Source organism: Taudactylus pleione, unplaced genomic scaffold (genome assembly GCF_031769625.1).
Source record: "Taudactylus pleione unplaced genomic scaffold, aTauple2 ptg000209l, whole genome shotgun sequence".
NCBI classification, from domain to species: domain Eukaryota; kingdom Metazoa; phylum Chordata; class Amphibia; order Anura; family Myobatrachidae; genus Taudactylus; species Taudactylus pleione.
The window spans coordinates 970253-991450 of record NW_028284611.1 but is presented as its reverse complement, the minus strand read 5'-3'; the positions used below and the strand labels follow the sequence as shown (position 1 = coordinate 991450).

The 21198-nt window shown below is 45.1% G+C and overlaps 1 protein-coding gene across 2 annotated transcripts in view; it reads left to right on the top strand.

Annotated features, from left to right (window-relative positions):
* The window catches only part of LOC148517801 (brain-specific serine protease 4-like), a 155577-nt gene that overhangs the window by 11468 nt on the left and 122911 nt on the right, over positions 1 to 21198 (top strand). For both annotated transcript variants that reach the window (XM_088478154.1, XM_088478153.1), the window contains exon 2: positions 18020 to 18230. In XM_088478154.1, coding sequence (XP_088334280.1) covers positions 18020 to 18230 — 211 coding nt within the window. The remainder of the gene's footprint in view (positions 1 to 18019; positions 18231 to 21198) is intronic.

Genomic DNA, 21198 nt, shown 5'->3' with positions numbered 1-21198 from the left:
GCATCTAGAGTGCATCAGATTGTTTATATTGTCCAAGTTGCAACCAAGTGAAAGAACCACTTAACTGACTATTTTTTTGTCAAAATCGCATAGATTTAAAAAAAAAATGTATTAAGTTTAAATAGTATTTTTAAAAATATTTGAATACAAAATATATACCTAGGGCATGATATGCAACCCCCCAATCCCTGTGTCAATAGGACACCATTCAAATTGAATTTACCACCTCCTATCAAAAATAGCCCCCTGTAGCGGGTAAGTTCAGACGACCAATAGGTGACTGACATGATGCAAACAAGCTTTTTATTCCAAGCTTGAAAAGGCAGAGCCAGTGTAATGACTTTGTACATACGGCAAACACAGTTCAGGAACAATAATACAGCTTACATGAGACAGAAGCTCAAATGAGCAGAGTATTCCCAGCAGAGTCATGGTTCAGATTGTCCAGCTAAAGAGAGCTACTGAAGGTGCAATCTCTCTCTCATATTTTCACAAACTAACTAAACTTACCAGGTTTGTAGCTGGTATTAATTGAGGTACAGTAAGGGTGTGGTTCCTCTCTGGCTACAGGGAGGTTAACCCTTTCCTCAGAATGTGGTAGAGACCCACTCTGTCACATACCTCCCCCGTTAAAGGGCGACCCTAAATTGCCTATGACAGAAGCCCGACTCTCCAGCCCAGTTCGAGACAAAAAATCTGCATTCATATGCAGACATCTCGGTCTGTGCTGGACTTAAAAAAAACCTAATACCACCTTATCAGTCTTGCGTTAGAATTTTTCATAGACTTTAACCATTTTAACGGTGCATGATCAGTAACCGCAGTAACGGTGCATGATCAGTATCCGCAGTAACGGTGCATGATCAGTAACCGCAGTAACGGTGCATGTTCAGTAACCGCAGTAACAGTGCATAATCAGTAACAGCAGTAACAGTGCATGATCAGTAACCACAGTAACGGTGCATGATCAGTAACCGCAGTAACGGTGCATGATCAGTAACAGCAGTAACGGTGCATGATCAGTAACCGCAGTAACGGTGCATGATCAGTAACCGCAGTAACGGTGCATGATCAGTAACCGCAGTAACGGTGCATGATCAGTAACCGCAGTAACGGTGCATGATCAGTAACCGCAGTAACGGTGCATGATCAGTAACCGCAGTAACGGTGCATGATCAGTAACCGCAGTAACGGTGCATGATCAGTAACCGCAGTAACGGTGCATGATCTGTAACCGCAGTAACGGTGCATGATCTGTAACCGCAGTAACGGTGCATGATCAGTAACCGCAGTAACGGTGCATGATCAGTAACCGCAGTAACGGTGCATGATCAGTAACCGCAGTAACGGTGCATGATCAGTAACCGCAGTAACGGTGCATGATCAGTAACCGCAGTAACGGTGCATGATCAGTAACCGCAGTAACGGTGCATGATCAGTAACCGCAGTAACGGTGCATGATCAGTAACCGCAGTAACGGTGCATGATCAGTAACCGCAGTAACGGTGCATGATCAGTAACCGCAGTAACGGTGCATGATCAGTAACCGCAGTAACGGTGCATGATCAGTAACCGCAGTAACGGTGCATGATCAGTAACCTCAGTAACGGTGCATGATCAGTAACCGCAGTAACGGTGCATGATCAGTAACCGCAGTAACGGTGCATGATCCGTAACCGCAGTAACGGTGCATGATCCGTAACCGCAGTAACGGTGCATGATCCGTAACCGCAGTAACGGTGCATGATCAGTAACCGCAGTAAAGGTGCATGATCAGTAACCGCAGTAAAGGTGCATGATCAGTAACCGCAGTAACGGTGCATGATCAGGTACCGCAGTAACGGTGCATGATCAGTAACCGCAGTAACGGTGCATGATCAGTAACCGCAGTAACGGTGCATGATCAGCAACAGCAGTAACGGTGCATGATCAGCAACAGCAGTAACGGTGCATGATCAGCAACAGCAGTAACGGTGCATGATCAGCAACAGCAGTAACGGTGCATGATCAGCAACCGCAGTAACGGTGCATGATCAGCAACCGCAGCACCGGTGCATGATCAGTAACCGCAGTAACGGTGCATAATCAGTAACCGCAGTAACGGTGCATAATCAGTAACCGCAGTAACGGTGCATAATCAGTAACCACAGTAACGGTGCATAATCAGTAACCACAGTAACGGTGTATAATCAGTAACAGTGCATAATCAGTTACCACAGTAACGGTGCATAATCAGTAACCACAGTAACGGTGCATAATCAGTAACCACAGTAACGGTGTATAATCAGTAACAGTGCATAATCAGTTACCACAGTAACGGTGCATGATCAGTAACCACAGTAACGGTGCATAATCAGTAACCACAGTAACGGTGCATAATCAGTAACCACAGTAACGGTGCATGATCAGTAACCACAGTAACGGTGCATGATCGGTAACCACTGTTATCCTGCCCCACAAAGATAATATCTCAATGACTCAAGAGCCCATTTTATATTGAGGAATTTTTTTTCTATTACAGAATACCTAGTCTCTCGTCGGATGAACTTTCTACTAAGTTATAGAATCGGATGTTCAATGCCATCAAACTCCTGACACAAACCTGCCCCCAAATCCACATCTGAGGCATTTGTTTGTACAACAAAAGGCTTAGTCTGGAGACTTTAAAACCAGGCTTTTACACAAAAGATGTTTAATTTTGGCGAACGCAGATTGACAGTCCCTAGACCACTCAATTTTTCAAACAATCTGTTAAGGGAGCCGCTAAGGTAGAAAATTGAGGCAAAAACTTCCTGTAATAGCCTGCTAAACCCAAGAATGACCTTAACTCTTTCTTGATAGTTGGAACTGGGGAGTCAGCTAGTGCCTGTACCTTACTCACAAGGTGCTTCAGACACCCACTGCCCACCACATACCCTAAGTACTTGGTTTAATTTTTACCTAGAACACAATTATTCAAATTAGCAGTTAAACCTGCCTCTGTCAAAGACTGAAGGCCAGCCCTAAGCCTATTAACATGGGCATTCCAATGCTGACTATATTTGACAATATCGTCCAAGTATGCTGCAGAATAATTCTGATCAGGATGAAGCACCTGGTCTATTACCCTCTGAAAAGAGACCAGGGCACCGTGTAAGCCAAAAGGCATTGTTTTCCACTGAAAGAGGCTCAATGGAATAGAAAAAGCAGTTTTCTTGCTAGCTTTCTTTGTGAGCGCAATTTGCCAATATCCCTTCATAAGATCAAGGGTGGAAATATATCTAGCTGAACCTAACCTATCAAGCAGGTCATCGACCCTTGGCATTGGGGAGGCATCAAATTTCAACACAGCATTAACTTGGAGGAAGTCCATGCAGAATCTTGTGGAACCATCTATTTTCGGGACATCTATTTTTGGGCTACACAAGTCGCTAGATGACTCCTCAGTTACCTCTAACTTCAATATTTATTGTATTTCCTTGATTACTTGCACTTGTTTTTCCCTTGGAAGCCTATAGGTTATTTGTCGAACTACTATGCCAGCTGGGGTTATAATGTAATTTAAGACTACATTGGTCCTCCCCCGGTTTATTAGAAAAAAAATCTGAGAATTCATTAACAAGCTTCGCCTAGCTTATCTGAATTCAAAGATTCAAGGGGTAGAGAGACACCATCAGTCTGAGGAATCTATGGACCAACGTCAATATGGCCATTACCAGGGTCTACAAAAAAACCTCTCTTGATCCTTCCATGCTTTCAACAGGTTAATATGGTAAATCTGCATACCTTCATAATTTACTTTGCCAACCTTTCTAATTACTTCAAATGGCCCTTGCCACTTTGCAAGTAAGTTAGTTCTCTGAGTAGGTAACAACAAAAGGATTTTATCCCCAGGTCAAAAAACTCGAGTTCGGGCATTACGGTTATACAGAGGTTTTTGAGCCTCCTGTGCATTTACAAAATTTTCCTGGGCCAATTCACCTAGTAGGTCTATGCGATTATGCATCTGGACCACATATTGATGGATGCTTTCACCCTCTATTGGTTGTTCTTCCCATGCTTTCTACAAATGGTCGATAACACCATATGACTTCCTCCCAAAAAGAAGCTCAAAAGGGGCAATGCCAGTAAAAGCCTGAGGCACTTCTCTGATTGCAAATAACAAACAAGGTAGAATCTCATCCCACTTTTTTTCTCTCAATATTAAAATTCGTTAATATAGAATTTAGAGTACGGTTGAATCTTTTGACTAAGCCATCTGTTTGGGGATGATATACTGATGTTCTGACAGATTTAAATTTTAACAACCTTAACACCCACTGCATTAATTTAGACATAAAGTTTCTCCCTTGGTCGGTAAAATTTCTTTAGGTACTCCAACCCTGGAAAAAAGCTCAATCAACTTAGGGCCTGATTCAGCAAGGAATGCAAGTGAGAGAATGCACTCACTCGGTGGATGGTTTTGCTGTGTGCAGTGCGCATATGCGTACTAGCAATTGCGATGGAAATTGCATTTGCAGATGTTACACAGACCCAAGGCAGAGTGATTGATAGGAAGTGCCATTTGTGGGTGGTGACAGGGGGGTGGTTGGGGGAATGCAGGCATATCAGTGTGTTGCGTTACAGGGGCATTCATAAATTAGCCACTGAGAGTCTCTCAACTCCAGCGGCAGGGTCAGGTCTACCTTTAGACTACATGCAGCTCCAATGTTACTCGATATTTAGAATGTTTACTTAGCCTTGTGCATCAGTACGGACATTATCAGAGGGTAAGGGGGCGGAATCAGTAGCATATTTACCGCTAGGCAACACAAGCAGTTGCCTAGGGCCCAGCGGGTCCCAGGGGGCCCGACGACAGGGTTGTACAATGGAGTGCCCAGGCAGGCTGTCAGTGCATCAATTTGAAAGCTGCCTGGTGCTGGCTCCACCTCCAACTCACTGCTGTGTAGTTGAAGGAAGAATCCCAAGCTGACACTACTTGAAACTGCTGCCTTCAGGTGGGGGCGTGGTTTGAGAGGAGCCACCAGTGCTGATGTGGAGTGAAGGTGGGTTCAGTAATACATTCTGTCCATTACCTTTCCCCCTCCCCCGACCAGCAATGTGTACGTCTTCATGTCCCCTCTACCCTGTTCCTCATTCCAGCACCCCATTTCTTCTTTCATTTGTCCCCTCTTCACCCCTTTCCTTCTGCCTCCTTTTCTACTGAAGGCGATCGAGTCCTGCTGGCCAACGATCAGAAATGGTGAGGAGAAACCTGAGGATGGCAGCTGAGCACAATCTCCTGTTTTAAATGATTTTTCTTCTCTATAATGCTGCAGTCACTGGTGAAAACCTAGTAAATATGCCAGTTTTCACCAGTTAAGCTTCACCATATAAACAGCACGGAATGTGGTTAAAATACTGACCACTGGGATTCCAGCAGTCAGAATGCTGATGCCGGAATTGCAACCTGTCAAATTCCTGGCCTTGACAGCTAAACCACCGAAACCCTGAAATTAGGTAGTGGGGTTAGGAGGGTTAAGCCAGGTACACACTTATTGATGTATATACCCAGCGACCTCGTCAGCGGCAATCATTGATGGGGGAAGGGAACTGGGCCATGCTGCATTCGGCAGCATGACCTCGTTAATGATATCCCAGGTAGCATGTTATCACAATTGGTATCTGCGAGTTACCTGTCTCAGGTGGTGATCGGGTTTCAACGGAGGCCGGCATGACTGGAATCACAGATAATGTAGATAGCTCTATTTACAAGACTTGTGTAGCAGTGAAAACTGCCTTTGATGATAAATGACAGGAACTGGAGGGACCGGACTGGGACCGGCAGGAAGACTTGTTGAATTGAACTGATGAACTAAGAATTTGACTCTGGACTGGAACATCGTGGACTGAACTGATGAGCTTGGAACTTGACTCTGGACTGGAACAATGTGGACTGAACTGATGAGATTGGAATTTGACTCTGGACTGGAGTATGACAATGGCTGAAGGGAAGTCAGGTAATACTGAGATGAGGGCTAAACAGTGTAATCTGGGATTACTATGACAAAGGCTAGAACTCAGGTGCAGGCTGGATAGGATAATTGGGAATAACAGGTTTCAGGAAGGAATGGGAAGGTTTGGGAATTTGCAGGCTGGATAGGATAATTGGAAATAACAGGTTTCAGGAAGGAATTTGTAGGTTTGGGAATTTTAGGTTCAGGGAGGGAGTAGGTAGGTAAAGGGAGCAGGAGTTGATCCACAGCAGGAAGCAAGGCAGGGTGACATGATGCAGGTTTACAGAGTGCCAGGGACCAACCATACCATGGGTTTGGCAGCAATTGGTGGATACGGACAGGTGGTCTGGTAGTAGCATTCTGAGTGGTGGAAGGCACAACATGCAGAGGGAGTATTCATCTCTGCAGCTCTGAAAATCAGAACCACACCTGTGATTCCAATCAGGGCTAGCAGTGCTCACAGACAGAGGAGAGGCCAGGTGCAATAATCAGAGCAAATCCTCCAGGCAAATTACACACACAGATCCATGGGGGAGCTGACAGGGGTAAGTCTCAAGGCAAAAAGGTGACAACTAGACAGGGTCGTGACTGTACCCCCCTCTTTATGGGTGGACTCCGGACACCAAAACAAAAAACTTTCAGACATTTTCCCAATTCTCAATTTCTTGGGATACTTGGAGTGGAAAGTCTACAAAGGTCCTTCGCCGATTCTTCTTTTTGCTGCGAGAACATTTTGTGCCAACCAACGGACCAGGAATCTTTGGTAACTCCTGTGGAAATATGTGGCTGGGAAGGACAGGATCAGAATTTTGGGAGGAACAGTAGCAGAAAGGGGACAAGGAGGTGTGTGCAAAAGTCATGTTTTGGGTTACAGATTCAAAAGTGCTGCTTTCTAGGGATGCCTGGAATTCGGCACGCTGGCCCTTGAAAACTTGACCTTATACGGATTTCAGAGGAGTGGAGGACGAATTCTTGGTAGCACAAACAGAGTGCTTGGACAATATTTTGGAACTGAGAACTTCGCTAGAATTTTGGTTTACAGGGTAAGGACCAAATTCTTTGACAACAGCTTCACTGAAAGTCTTTATATTTTGAAGCATTGGATCTTTGGTGTTGTAAATAGGGGCAACCCAGTCCCAAGCTTTACCTTGAAAAGATGAGATAACAAACTCTACAATATTAGTAAACTTGACTCCACATGGCAGAGAAGAATTCATCATATGGAAGAATTGTTTCAATAAAGCATAGTATTGAGATAAGTCCCCATCAAAATAAATGCATGGTGAAGTATCTGACGAATCCTGTGTGTTCAAGGATTGTGAAGCACTTTCAGGTGCCTGGCAGGAGGAAATTTGAGGATGCTCCGATTGATGAGGAGTCAAAATAACTGAAGCTGACCGATGTTCGGAATTCGGGCCAATTGATGGAACTGGAAGGAGTCCTGGGGAGCTAGAGACAGTAGCATCAACAATCAAAGCTGAGAACAGGCTACAGAGATTATCATCTTCTGAAAATATATTTGCAGGAGATGCTGAACAGGAACCGTGATCAGATTTTGTAGCACAAGACACTTCTCCCTGATAACAGGAACTTGAAACCCCCTCCTGGGGTACAAGGCTTGAGACCCCCTCCTGGGGTGCAAGACTTGAGATCCCCTCCTGGGGCGTGAGACTTGAGACCCCCTCCTTGGGTACGAGACTTGAGACCCCCTCCGGGGGTACGAGACTTGAAACCCCCTCCTGGAATGCGAGTCTTGAAACCCCCTCCTGGGGTGCAAGACTTGAAACCCCTTCCTGGGGTGCGAGGCTTGAAACCCCTTCCTGGGGTATCAGACTTGAAACCCCTTTCTGGGGTATGAGACTTGAGACCCCTCCTGGGGCTGTTGACTGGAGTCCCCTGCTGGGACAAGCAGAATCCGGGCTGGGACCGGAATGAACAGAATCCGGGCTGGGACTGGAATGGGCAGAATCCGGGCTAGGACCGGAATGGGCAGAATCCGGGCTAGGACCGGAATGGGCAGAATCCAGGCTAGGACCGGAATGGGCAGAATCCGGACTGGGACCGGAATGGGCAGAATCCGGCTGAGACCAGAACGGGCAGAATCTGGGCTGGGACCGGAACGGGCAGAATCTGGGCTGGGACCGGAACGGGCAGAATCTGGGCTAGGACCGGAATGGGCAGAATCTGGGCTGGGACCGGAACGGGCACTGAGATGTTGACACTTGGAACCGCTGCTGGAGTTGCAAAGGAAACAGTCTTTAATGAAGTGGTCAGAACTCCCACAATAGAGACAGAGCTGTAAATCTTTGCACTGCTGGCATTCGGCCACAGAGAGCTTGGGGCGTGGGTCACTACGCTGTCTGACATTACTTGGTTCGGAAGAATCCTTGTTTCTTAGGGATTCCAAGGCAAAGGTTATAGTCGAGACAGAGGCAGCTCTAAGAAATTCAGGAATGATCTGAAAAATTTTGGTGAGTAGAGCCTGAAGCTGTTCCAGCAGTCGATGGAAGGTAGTTAGTTGTTCGGGTAAGGTTTGGGTAACATCTAGCCGGTTATTCAGGATTTTCAAAAGCTATAGCACTTGATGCTGTACGGCCTCTTGTGAATCCAAGTGGGTGACCAGGTTACGGAAAGCATCTAGTCCCTTAATAGGTGCTTGATCCGCCACCATCGTTGGGCTTGAACATTCTGTCACAGTTGGTATCTGCGAGTTACCTGTCTCAGGTGGTGATCGGGTTTCAATGGAGGCCGGCATGACTGGAATCACAGATAATGTAGATAGCTCTATTTACAAGACTTGTGTAGCAGTGAAAACTGCCTTTGATGATAAATGACAGGAACTGGAGGGACCGGACTGGGACCGGCAGGAAGACTTGTTGAATTGAACTGATGAACTAAGAACTTGACTCTGGACAGGAACAATGTGAACTGAACTGATGAGCTTGGAACTTGACTCTGGACTGGAGCAACGTGGACTGAACTGATGAGCTTGGAACTTTACTCTGGACTGGAACAATGTGGACTGAACTGATGAGCTTGGAACTTGACTCTGGACTGGAGTATGACAATGGCTGAAGGGAAGTCAGGTAATACTGAGACGAGGGCTAAACAGGGTAATCTGGAATTACTATGACAAAGGCTAGAACTCAGGTGCAGGCTGGATAGGATAATTGGGAATAACAGGTTTCAGGAAGGAATGGGTAGGTTTGGGAATTTTAGGTTCAGGGAGGGAGTAGGTAGATAAAGGGAGCAGGAGTTGATCCACAGCAGGAAGCAAGGCAGGGTGACACGATGCAGGTTTACAGAGTGCCAGGGACCAACCAGGAGTAGGACTAACAGCAGAGCACAGGCCAGGTATTGCTGTAACAGGATGTCTGAATGCCAAGTATTACTGTAGCAGGTTTTCGGGATGCACCAGGGGTTGCTGTCAGCAGGCTTACTGGATTGCCAGGTTTGGCTGTAACAGGTTTTATGGAAGCACCGGAGGTTGCTGCCAGCAGATTTACTGGATTGCCAGGTACAGCTGAAACAGGTTTTCTGGATAGCGCCAGGGGTTGCTGTAGCAGGTTACAGGAATAGACTTGAATGCAGAAACAGCATGAACCATACACCACGGGAAGATGAGATGTTCAGGCCCAGAATGCTATCAGGAGAGGTTATATATACCATGGGTCTGGCAGCAATTGGTGGATACGGACAGGTGGTCTGGTAGTAGCATTCTGAGTGGTGGAAGGCACAACCTGCAGAGGGAGTATTCATCTCTGCAGCTCTGAGAATCAGAACCACACCTGTGATTCCAATCAGGGCTAGCAGTGCTCACAGACAGAGGAGAGGCCAGGTGCAATAATCAGAGCAAATCCTCCAGGCAAATTACACACACAGATCCATGGGGGAGCTGACAGGGGTAAGTCTCAAGGCAAAAAGGTGACAACTAGACAGGGTCGTGACACATGTACAGCCAACTGGGGATATAGTTAATGACCCATGGGAGCACGCATCGTTGATTCTTCACCGCATACACACTGGACGATATGAACAATACTGTATCATTGAACATTATGGTTCATACGGTTCAATTTTATTGTCTAGTGTGTATGTGGCATTAGGGTTTAGTGTGAGGCACTAGGAGTAGGGTAATGCTGCATACACACCAATAGATATATCTGTCCAATCTGTCTGTGGGAAGGAAAATCTGGTCTATTTTCCAGTGTTAGGGAACAATTTTCTATTGTTTTTCGCTCCTGTACATTATCAGATTTTCCTTCCTACCAGACAAATTGGACAAATATATTTATAGGTGTGTATGCAGCCTTAGGCATTAATGGGGGTGGGTTAGGGGGTGGGGAAGTTAGATTTAAAAACTAGGGGAGGAGGTTAGGTTCAGGCATCAGGGAGGAAGGGGTAGGGAGAGGGGGAGGGTTAGGATACTGATCAATAGGTGTTGCTATCATTAGGCTGTTGGGATGCCAGCATCGAGATTCTGACCACCAAGATTCCGAGTGCAGGCATTCTGTACCAAACCCAAATGGCACAGGTATTTTGGCTGTACTTTTATTGCCACAGTACCTGTTCTTTCAGTACATTAAAATTAATAAAAAATGCTTTATTCCTTGGAAAATACTTTTAGTTTATGTGGAATTTTTTTTTTTTTTTTCTTGTAAAGACAGGTGGGAGGGGGGCCCCAGACCAGTAACTTGCCTAGGGCCCCATGAAGTGTAAATCCACCTCTGAGCGGCATTATCTAGTGGTAGGCATCTGCCTCTTGTGCTGCGGTTTCCATGCGTATGCATTTATTAGCATATTCTCTCAGTGGTCGGGTGCGTGCGTGCACACACTTGCATTCCTTGCTGACTTGGGCCCTTAGTCACTACCTGTTTGGCTGTAGCAATCCTTAAGGGAAATGCCTCCAGATAATGGGTAGCATAGTCAACCACAACTAAAATTAATTTATAGCCTTTAGACGGTGGTTCCATTGGACCCTCTAAATCAACCACTATTTTTTGAAAGGGGAACCCCACAATTGGCAAAGGGATCAGCGGGGCAATTGACGGTCGGTTTACTGTTGTCTTTTGACACTTTGAACTGGCTGAACAGAACTGTGAGACTTCAGCATAAACACCTGGCCAATTGAACCAAGAGGTTATTCTCTCCATGGTCTTATCCTGTCCCAAATGACCACACCAAGGAAATGTTTAGGCTAAAACCAGAACCTGCTTTCTGAAAGGACCCGGGACCAGCAACTGTCGTATCACCTCCCCCGTTTGTCTGTGCTTGTCTAGTCAATAAAAAACCTCTCTAAGCAACACAAAATAGGGATATTTTACGTCTGTTACATGTGATAACATGACACTATCCACTGAAATAACCTGTTCAAAGGCCTTTTTTAAAGCTGTGTCTTCCGGTTGGGCCTTTCTTAAATCAGGTACAAGGGGAAGTGTTAAGAAATCTTCATTAATACTACTTAATTGAACATCAATGTCACCACCAGCCATCTGATTCTCCAGATACCTCAATCTAAGAATCGCCACCAGTGACTTATGGTTACCTCTAACACGGTTCTGCCACCACCACCGATGTTAATGGGAGTCATTAGGTTGCCCCCTCAAATATCAATATTGCACACTCACTTACATATAGGTACATATCTTTGACCACACAGGCTCGTGAATTCAACAAAGACATGGAGAATACACTGGATTCAAAAAGTTTATTCCAAAAAATATTTCCAAGTTTATTGGTTACATAAAAAGGTAATACAATTATAGACAATTCAAATATATAGCAAACAATTTCTGAAAATAAAAGGAATTAAAATATCAAACCCAGAGTCTTTACATCACTTTGAGACTCTGTCGTAAAGGAGACACAAGAACATCGGATCCCTGCCAGTCGTCACGATTCTCCTTAGGCACAAATGACACTTGTCTTTGAGGGAGAAGCACAGTTATACCCTCCTAGCTGTATCAGCCCCCACCCTTGGGATTTACCTTTCTCTTTGCTTTACACTGAACATTAATGAATCAGACACGCTCTTCCAAATGTCTTTCAGGAGATTGGGGGGGTTTGAAACAGTGTGGTTGGCAATTGGAAAACCAGTCAGCAGGTAACATAACATACATTCCTCCTAGAAGACTTCTACCCTGTGGCCTGGCTTGACCAGGTCCTGCTCTCTGAAAATGAAGGATCCATCTCCCCCAATCTTTAAGGCTTGTATAGATAAGAGATGGTTATCGTGCATTCTTCCGGAAGACAGGGACTGCTCCCTCTCTACAAGCCTGTAATTCATGTCAAATACAGGACACTGCCTGGCAGTAATTTTGACACACAAAACCAGGTCACATAATAAAATACAATATTATATATTGGGGTATATACAGTGTGTGTATATATATATATATATATATATATATATACACACACACTCGCATGAAATCCTTTCCGGTGATTATTCCTGAGATTAAATGTTGCACTCAGTATTATTCCCCACACCATGAGGATTTAGGCAGGCTGCTAGACACATCAGTGTTCCTTGACCTCTCAGCTTTACCATGGACATCAGTATGCATAGGCACATTAGTAATGACAGGTTCATCAGAATTATTAGATACATTGACATAAACAGGAACATCAGCATTTACAGGCATTTACAGGCACATTGCAAGCATTAGCATTATGAGAAAATTCCTTTTGTCCCAACAAAACATCAAGAGCAAGCCAGTCTCTATGATCCCTTCTTCTTTGTTTCTTAGATTTAGGAGCTTTTACCCGAGACAGAAACGAATCAGGGGAGAAGGTTAATGTCACTCCAAGGGTTGCTGCAGGCACCTGTTCCTCTGGCAATACAAGAGCCTGGAAGTGAGGCCAGTCACATCCTAGTAGCACAGGGACTTGTAACACACACCCATATGTAGTTTGGCAGTCTTTCCCCGATTATCAAAGGGACCGTGGCAAGAGAAAAGGCCCGAACATCTCCATGCACACAACAGATGCGGAATAGTTAGTGGGGCAACAACAACTTGGGGGACAACAAATCCCAAGATCCAGAGTCCACCAAGCCCTCAAGTAGTCTATGACCAAATTGCACATGTACCTGTATTCTAGGAGTAAGCGGGTAGGTCTCTATAGTTGTAAAAACACCAGAAAAAGAGCAATTCATCTGTGGATATGACCATTCTTGATGGCCACATGAAGAACACACTTAAGCTGGAGTTATTGGGGAAGTCCTCAACTCTGGACCTCCATCTTCTGGAAACGGGCGGCCATGAACTTTCCCATAAAACAGCTTTTGGGCCGAAAAGCCTCTTTATGTGAAGAGAAGGGCAAAGCTGTGGACCTCAATTTCCCTGCCAGGGATACTGGTGCATATCTGAATCCATATGTGGCGGCACCTTATCCTGAGATAACACCTGCTGTGCAGACAGACGGGGAGACTTCGGCATAATTAAAGGAGAAAGGTTCCCCAAACCATCCTGCACCAGTAACGTATATTCCACTTGCTGGACATCCAAATTCTCAACTCGATGCAGCTGAACCCAGTAGCAACTTTGGCAGGGAGAAGTGCAGCAGACTGTTCAAAAGTGACCAACTCTACCAGCAGGGCAGAATTATAGAGGTCCAGTTGCAGCCATTTAACTGAAAGGTCAGCCAGTTTCTGGGCCAGAACACATGGCCTTCCATCAGGATCATAGGACACAGACATGAATTTCCGCCAGCACGCTTCTGGATAGAGGGCCTGATTTAGATCCGGACGCTCTGACCAGAGCGCACGCTCTGAATCAGGGCCCTCCTACATGAAAATGGAGCGGCCTTATGGACGCTCGCATAGCTGTGGGTTACCACCCACAGCTTATACGAGCATCCATGATGACCATCGGGCTTGCGACGGAGACCTTGTGGTAGGGTCTCGCTGCCGCAAGCCCAGGAGTGATTTTGGCTCTATCAGAGCCAAAATCACTCCCCCTGACATCACTACTGATGTCAGTGGGTCCGGCTTCAGGGAACGCCTATGTCTGGCAGCCACGACCCCGGCACGCCCACCAAAGGGGGCGTGCTGTCAATCAATATCGACAGCATGCCCCCTTTGGTGCGAGACCTGGAGCGATGGTGAGCCCATCGCTAGCCGGGTCTCGCGCATGCGCACGATGGAACTCCCTCCGTCGTGCGCATGCGCAGTAGGTCACCATCGACCCGCTTGCAAGCGGGTCTGAATGACCCCCTCAGGCCAAACTGATCCGCTACGGCAGCCTTCACTCAGACATATATTTTTGCATCTACCAGGGAGAGGGTGGCATATGCAGCTTGGGCCACCCCATTAGCAGAGGGGCAATCTGTATTGCCCAGGAATTTTTAGGACATGCTTGCAACCCTTTCAAAAGTGGTGAGAAAGGCCTCCACATCATCTGAGGTGTGCATTCTGGGAAGTATTGGAGCAGTTGCCACTGCTTGCTGCTGTTTAAAAAAGTCCAAAACGGCTTCCATGGTGGTCTCTTTAGGATCCTTGGCACAGGACACACTTTGTCCCACTTCTAACATCACAATGTAGTGAGTACGTTCAGATGACCAATCTGACTGAGGTGTTGCAAACAAGTAAGCTTTTTATTCCAGAGTTGAAAGGCAGAGCCAGTGTAATGGTTTCTTACCTAAGGAAAACACAGTTCAGGAACAATAATTCAGCTTACATGAGACAGCAGTGCAAATGAGCAGAGTATTCACAGCATAGTCATGGTCCAGATTGTCCAGCATAGAGAGAGCTAATAAAGGTGCAGCCTCTCCCTCACATCCCTCCTGACTAACTAAACTTACCAGGTTTTTATAAATTAGCTGGTCTTAATTAAGGTAAGGATGTGGTTCCACCCTGGCTACAGAGAGTTTAACCCTTTCCTCAATGAGGGAGAGACCCACTCTGTGACCTTCCAGTGTAAAATATTCCCCAGCAATATTAACCCCCACCCCCATAGCGGTAATAGGTCCCTTTGGCAGAAACCCACCCTCCCCTCCAGGTACAGTAGGTCCACAATTAAGCCCCCCTCCCAATGTATCACTATATATGTAATTGTTTTTTTTATATATTTATATATATATATATATACCCTCAAACAAAAAAAATATTTTAATGTTCATCATGACCCCCCTCCCCTCTAGAGCCAATGGATACACTCTCGTGCCCCCTTCATACCTATCCACTCCCACTCACCTTGTGCAGAGCGCAGAGGAGCATGGTGATGGATACTGATCATCAGTCCCCACTGTTGAAGTTGATCTCTGCACAGAGGGGAACTATGTTCCCCTCCTCGCACTTTTACTTTAAACGCATGTGCCATGGAGTGCTGCTTGTACAGTACTCTGGGGCATGACTTTGGGAGTGAAGTCGGTGGTCACAGACTACCACATAACTCCTAGGGGACCCGAGGAGGAGATCCATTCTGCACCTGTGCTGAATAGATTTCCTCCATTACACAAGTGGGATCAAGAGAAACAGCACTAATTCATAAGTGTCACGCTCCAGCCCTTAAACTCCACTTTCTTACCTCTCCAGTGGCTATCCAGGCTAGTGCTGAGGTCCACTAGTGTTGTGCATCACTCCCGGATAGCACAGAGGCCCACTCACACTGCATATCGCTCCTGGCTGGTGCGGAGGTCTGTCTGTGCTGCTCCTGCCTTGTCTGCTCAGTGTCCTATCACTAAACATGGAGATGGCTCTCCACAGTCCCATGCTCACAGCGTTTCTTCCCAGCATGATGTCACACAACCTGCATGACAGAGTTCTCTCCTAAACAAAAATATGGGCGCAGCCATGTTGAACTCTGTCACCTGATGCTCTTTCTCCACTCAGAGCACTGCTCCCATACCAGCTGATCACAGCATCCAATCCCTGGGGATCCTCCCCTATAAATTCCATTTCCAGACTGACCTCTTTTGCCAGTACAACTTTGCTTCTGCTGATGATACAGCTTAGTGCTGAGGACCTTATTCAGACCCACTCGCTAGATGCGTTCGCTCACCCAATGCGTATGCAAATTCAGCAGGGCAGCCAATGCCCACTATATCTTGGTGTGCGATTGCTTTGTGTATGCAGACACTCACCAGCCAGTCAAAAGATGTCCACTTGCGCACATCATCTCCAGGAAGTGTATGCAACCAACGGATGTGATATAATCGCTTGTGCCTAATCATACCCTACCATAAGTACTGCGAGGACTTCAGTGTAAAATCCAACCAAGTGATGTTTACTATGATGCTGCCTATAATTTATGCACGCCACTGTAATGGCATTGAGATCTAGTTTATAGTGGCCAGTCCCTGTCACCACCCACTAATGGCTTCTCCTGTCACTCTGCTGGGCTGTCTATGCACAGCGAGCGGATGCTTCCCAATCTCTTGCAGTGTTTCGCGCACGCGCACTGCAATGCGTGTGCACAATGCGAAAATCAGCTGGCTGCGGGCGAACACTACCTAGCGAGCGGGTCTGAATCAGGCCCTGAGTTCCCAGGTACTTTGTATCTGAACAGTTCCAGTCTGTGTTATTCCAGTTCCAAGTCTGGTTACAAGTCTCAAATCCATCTAACACCCTAGTCTGGATTTACCACAGAGACTTGCTAATTTCTACCACCATCGGTTCCAGATGATATCTTCAACCATCAGTCCTAGCCAATATGCCAATCATCGGTTCCATCTGATATATTCATCATCGGTCTCAATCCAATCCTGTACTCAATTCATCAACATCAGTCTCAAACCAATCCAGTACTGCAACTCATCATCATCATCAGTCTCAAACTGTTCTAGTACTGAAATTCAACATCATCGGTCTAAAACCGACTCAGTACTCAATTCATCAATATCGGTCTCAAACCGATCAAGTTCTTCAATTCATCAACATTGGTCTCAAATCTATCAAGTTCTTCAATTCACAATATCGGTCCCAAACAGATACAGCTCTCAGGGCCTGATTCAGAGCTGCTCATAAGCGGCCACTCGTTCGCTCCGAGCGATGTTCGCACATCTGCGCATGCGTATGGGTCGTAATGCGCATGCGCCAACCAGTCATTGCGGTCGGAAATCGTGCCTGCTAATTTGAGTGACAGAATGAGGTGTTTGTGGGTGGTAACAGGGGAAGGTGCTTGAAAAAGTGGAGATCCGAACGCAGGCGTGCCTAACGGTCAAAACGGGCGTTTTAAGGGTGTGCATAATTAACAAAGCAGCGTCAACGACCACGTCACTTGGTTGTCTCTTAGCCTGAACTGTTCACATGATTGTGGTAGGAAAGTCTAACCACAAGCACTGCGAGCAGTTCAGAAGCCTTTCGATGTACTCGATTAATCTAATAAATAGCGGAGATGATGTATGAAGCGAACGACCAGGGGGCATCTTTACAAAATAGCGAGCGCATGTTTCTTTCACTCGCTCAGACATAGAGGCATCAACAGACCGCAAAGAGCGAGCGCTCAATTTAAATATCCGGCCCCTTTTTACGAACGAGCGAGCGCAAATAGCGTCCGGCTCTGAATCAGGCCCTCAATCCAGCAACATCAGTCCCAATCTTATTCTGCCCATTTCTTCAGTATCATACAGTATATCCAGTTCCCATTCCATCCTGTGTTCAATAAAGACATTTACTTTATTGTCCTTGTCATCGGGCTCATCATCCTCCTACAGTTCATCTAGCTCCTCACACCATACATGAGGAAATCCTGGCTCCAGCTACCCAGATTGCATCCACGCCACCAAAGTCTCCTCTTCAGCCTCCCACGGCCTGTTCCAACTAAATTCAAACCTCAGTCGTGCAACGTGGTCAGGTAAAGCACTCCTTTCTGTAGTCGCATCTCATGCATTAGTGCCATGTATATGTTCAAGGAAAATGAGTCACACCTGAAATAAGGCTATCATTGCCAATGAGGGACATCTGAGAAATAAATAAACCAGGACAGATCCTGGATCACAGAGACATGTGGCAGCTACATACTCCATTGTGCTCTTTGTACTGATCTTGCTCTGTCCTGACAAACCTCACAGAATAATCTAATTTCTATTTTCTTATTTTACAGCCATCACTTCCTTTCCTTATTCTACCACCACCAGCTCATCTCTCCAAGTATGCGGCTCCCCAGTGGTCTCCAGCCGGATAGTCGGAGGCACAAATGCTGCAGATGGGGAGTGGCCTTGGCAGATCAGTCTGCGTTATCATGGATCACATATTTGTGGGGGGTCCTTGATCTCCAACCAGTGGGTGCTAAGTGCTGCTCACTGCTCTCTCAGGTGAGTCTCTCTTGTTCCACTGTGTCCTTTATTTATCAATATAAAAATTGCTACATAGCTCATCGTTGACCTCTCAAACTTGAAATCAGGCACTTCCTGACCTGACAATTTTTCACACTTGTGTCTGTGTCACCATAAACATGTTATAAAATAAAATAGCTGCTATTTTTGGTGTGATCAAAAATGACTTAGCACAAAATTAATGTATAGAGTTGGGAAGTGTAGAGGCTGGAGCATTATCTAGAGGGCTGGTAGGCTAGAATGGAGAGATGAGTTGTATGGACACATTTGAAGGCTGGGTGAAAGTCCGATTAGATGAGTGAGTAAATCCTTAAGGCAGGAGTGTTAAGAGTTAATCATGGAGGAAGAGAGGTATTAATCTTTGGCAGAGAGAAGTGGGTGGGAGGGAGTGTGTGTGGAAATGAGATATTCAATTTAAAGAAGTTCTTGGTCATCCAGGAGGAGATGGCAAAAACAAAGAAAAAGACCAATAGGAACAGGTCAAGGGTAGAGAGTTACATTTGGATATAATCTGCATTATCTGATATAAACAGCCAAAAAATCTGATTAACTCATCAAAAGAAAACAATGTGTAGGGTAGAAAAGGAGGAAACCAAGGACAGAACCTCAGAGTATGTGGATGCTAAGGGGAAGAAGAGTGGATATAGACACAGTTCTAGACAGAGAAGGAGCAGTTGGACAAGTAGGAGGTGAACCATGAGATTGTTGTGTCACAGTGACAAATGGAGCAAAGAGTTTGGAGGAGGATGAGTTGACATTGTGAAGACAAGGATGATTAGTATTGTATTTAGCAGAGAGAAGATCATTGATAACCTTGGTGCGGGCAGTTTCAGTACAATGGAGATACTGAAGGTGGGATTGAAGTGGTTTTAGGAGAGACAGTTGAAGAAAATCCACTCAAGCAGCCTGGAAGCATAAATAGTTACAAATTGAGGTCGGGATGAAGGACAGTTTCCTGAAGATGGAAGAGACATGGGCATGTTTGATAAAGAATGAGGGGAAGGTACCAAGAGAGAAAGGTAAATGACATTATGGAGGTGGGTGATGTGTGACAAGGCTTTGGGAGAGGAGGGTTAAGGCAGATGGTGGAGAGATTATTGGAGATGACAAGTGTGCAGAAATCGTTTGAAACAGGGGAAAAGAAGACAAGGAATTAGATCTGGAAGTGTTGGTCACAACTGATAGGATCAATATTATTATTATAAATATTTATAAACATTTTTAACATGGAAATTTCAGTGAAAAAAACTAGAGATGGGTAGTTTGGTTCTACTTGGTTATGTTCGGATCTGAAAAACTGCATCTTTTTGGCTATCTGGCTCTTACATGTTTTGGATAGCCAGTAAGAAAAATCAAAACTTTCTCTAGTTTGGCGAAAAGTAGAAGAGTAAAACATAAAAGTTCCACTATAAAAAATGCATAATTTAAATAAACACACACCACAACATTATAATGTATAGGCTACTATTTATTAAGCTTTATTTTATAAAATTATTTAGAATTTGCAGTTTCTGCATAATTTTATGACTTGTTGCTATGCACTAATAGCATGGCAGATCCACAATTATTAATACATAAAGCATTCTCATTGGGATACCTGGAAAGTATCAAGTGATTATATTTGCTGATTTCCTTACCAAGATTGTAATCATTACTAGGGTGTATACAAAAATGAAAAATATGTATTTGTGATATTGCATTGTCAAGACACATAGAGGTGTGTTCAGTTGTGTCCCAGTAGACACTAGTCCTGATATGTTTACAGCAAGGGATTACTAAGAAATTTTTGCATTCTTATTTGTTTTTATTATCATTGTGTAATTGGGCATATTTAATCTTGAAGTATTTCTTTGACTCAAAGAGCATTATTAGTGTTAGATACTTTTTATTAAAAAGGGTTACTTATAAAGGGCTCTATTTATTAACATTATTTTGACTAAAATAAAGTGAAAAAGGGTATTTTCATACCGTTTTCACATTATTTTAGTATCACCTATAGTTATTACAGGGCAATTGGAGTAGAATTCATAAAATTCTACTCCAACCCCTAAATATCACTTATTTTTAGTAATCAGATCGCATTTCCCATAACTGTAATGGGAAATGTGATCTGTCTGGAAGTTACTAAAATTAAATTGTGAAACAAATACCTAGGGAGGCCCTGTGATAATAACGCAACCTGGAGGTGGCGTAATCCAGGGTCTCCCCGGTTCCCGGACTCCTACTCTGCTCTAACGGGGAGAGCAGAGCAGAAGTCTGTCCCAGTAATCAGCTGTGTGGTCTAAACAGACCGCAAGCTGATACACTTAAAAATAAATAAAAAAATAGTAAAAAAAAAATTAACTTACCTGACTCCAGGGACCGGTGGTCGGGGCTCCGGGTGATGTCCTCCCTCCAGTCAGCTGGTCTCCCATGCTGCACTACGGCCCGATCATCAGGTAATCGGGTCCCAGTGCAGTATGGGATATCACCTGACCGGAGGCATGGAGGACATCACCGGAGGCCCGGATCATGTAGGTAAGTGCTATTAAGGGAGGAGGGGGGGTCGCGGGGGGTCCGCGTTTATGGGGGGTGGGGCTTAGCACCGGGGGTGGGGCTTAGCACCAGGGGGAGTAGCAGCGGCGGACAGTCGGCGCATACACAGGCACTTTGTCACAGTATTTTTGCGAAAATACCGTGACTAGTGTGCGGATTGGATTCACAGGGACAGAGCTTTATCGCAAGCTCTGTCCCTGCAGGGGATTTGTAATAAATCCCTGTGATATTGCCTGAATTCGCAATGCGAATTCAGTCATTAATATCACACTACAATCTGCATTCAATATGCGGATTGTAGTAAATAAAGCCCTAAAAGTTTTATATTTTCATAGCTAATTGCTTATTATCCACATTTACCTTGTAATAATAATTAAAACATTTCTTCATTTCAATTTCAAAAGAGTGCCCC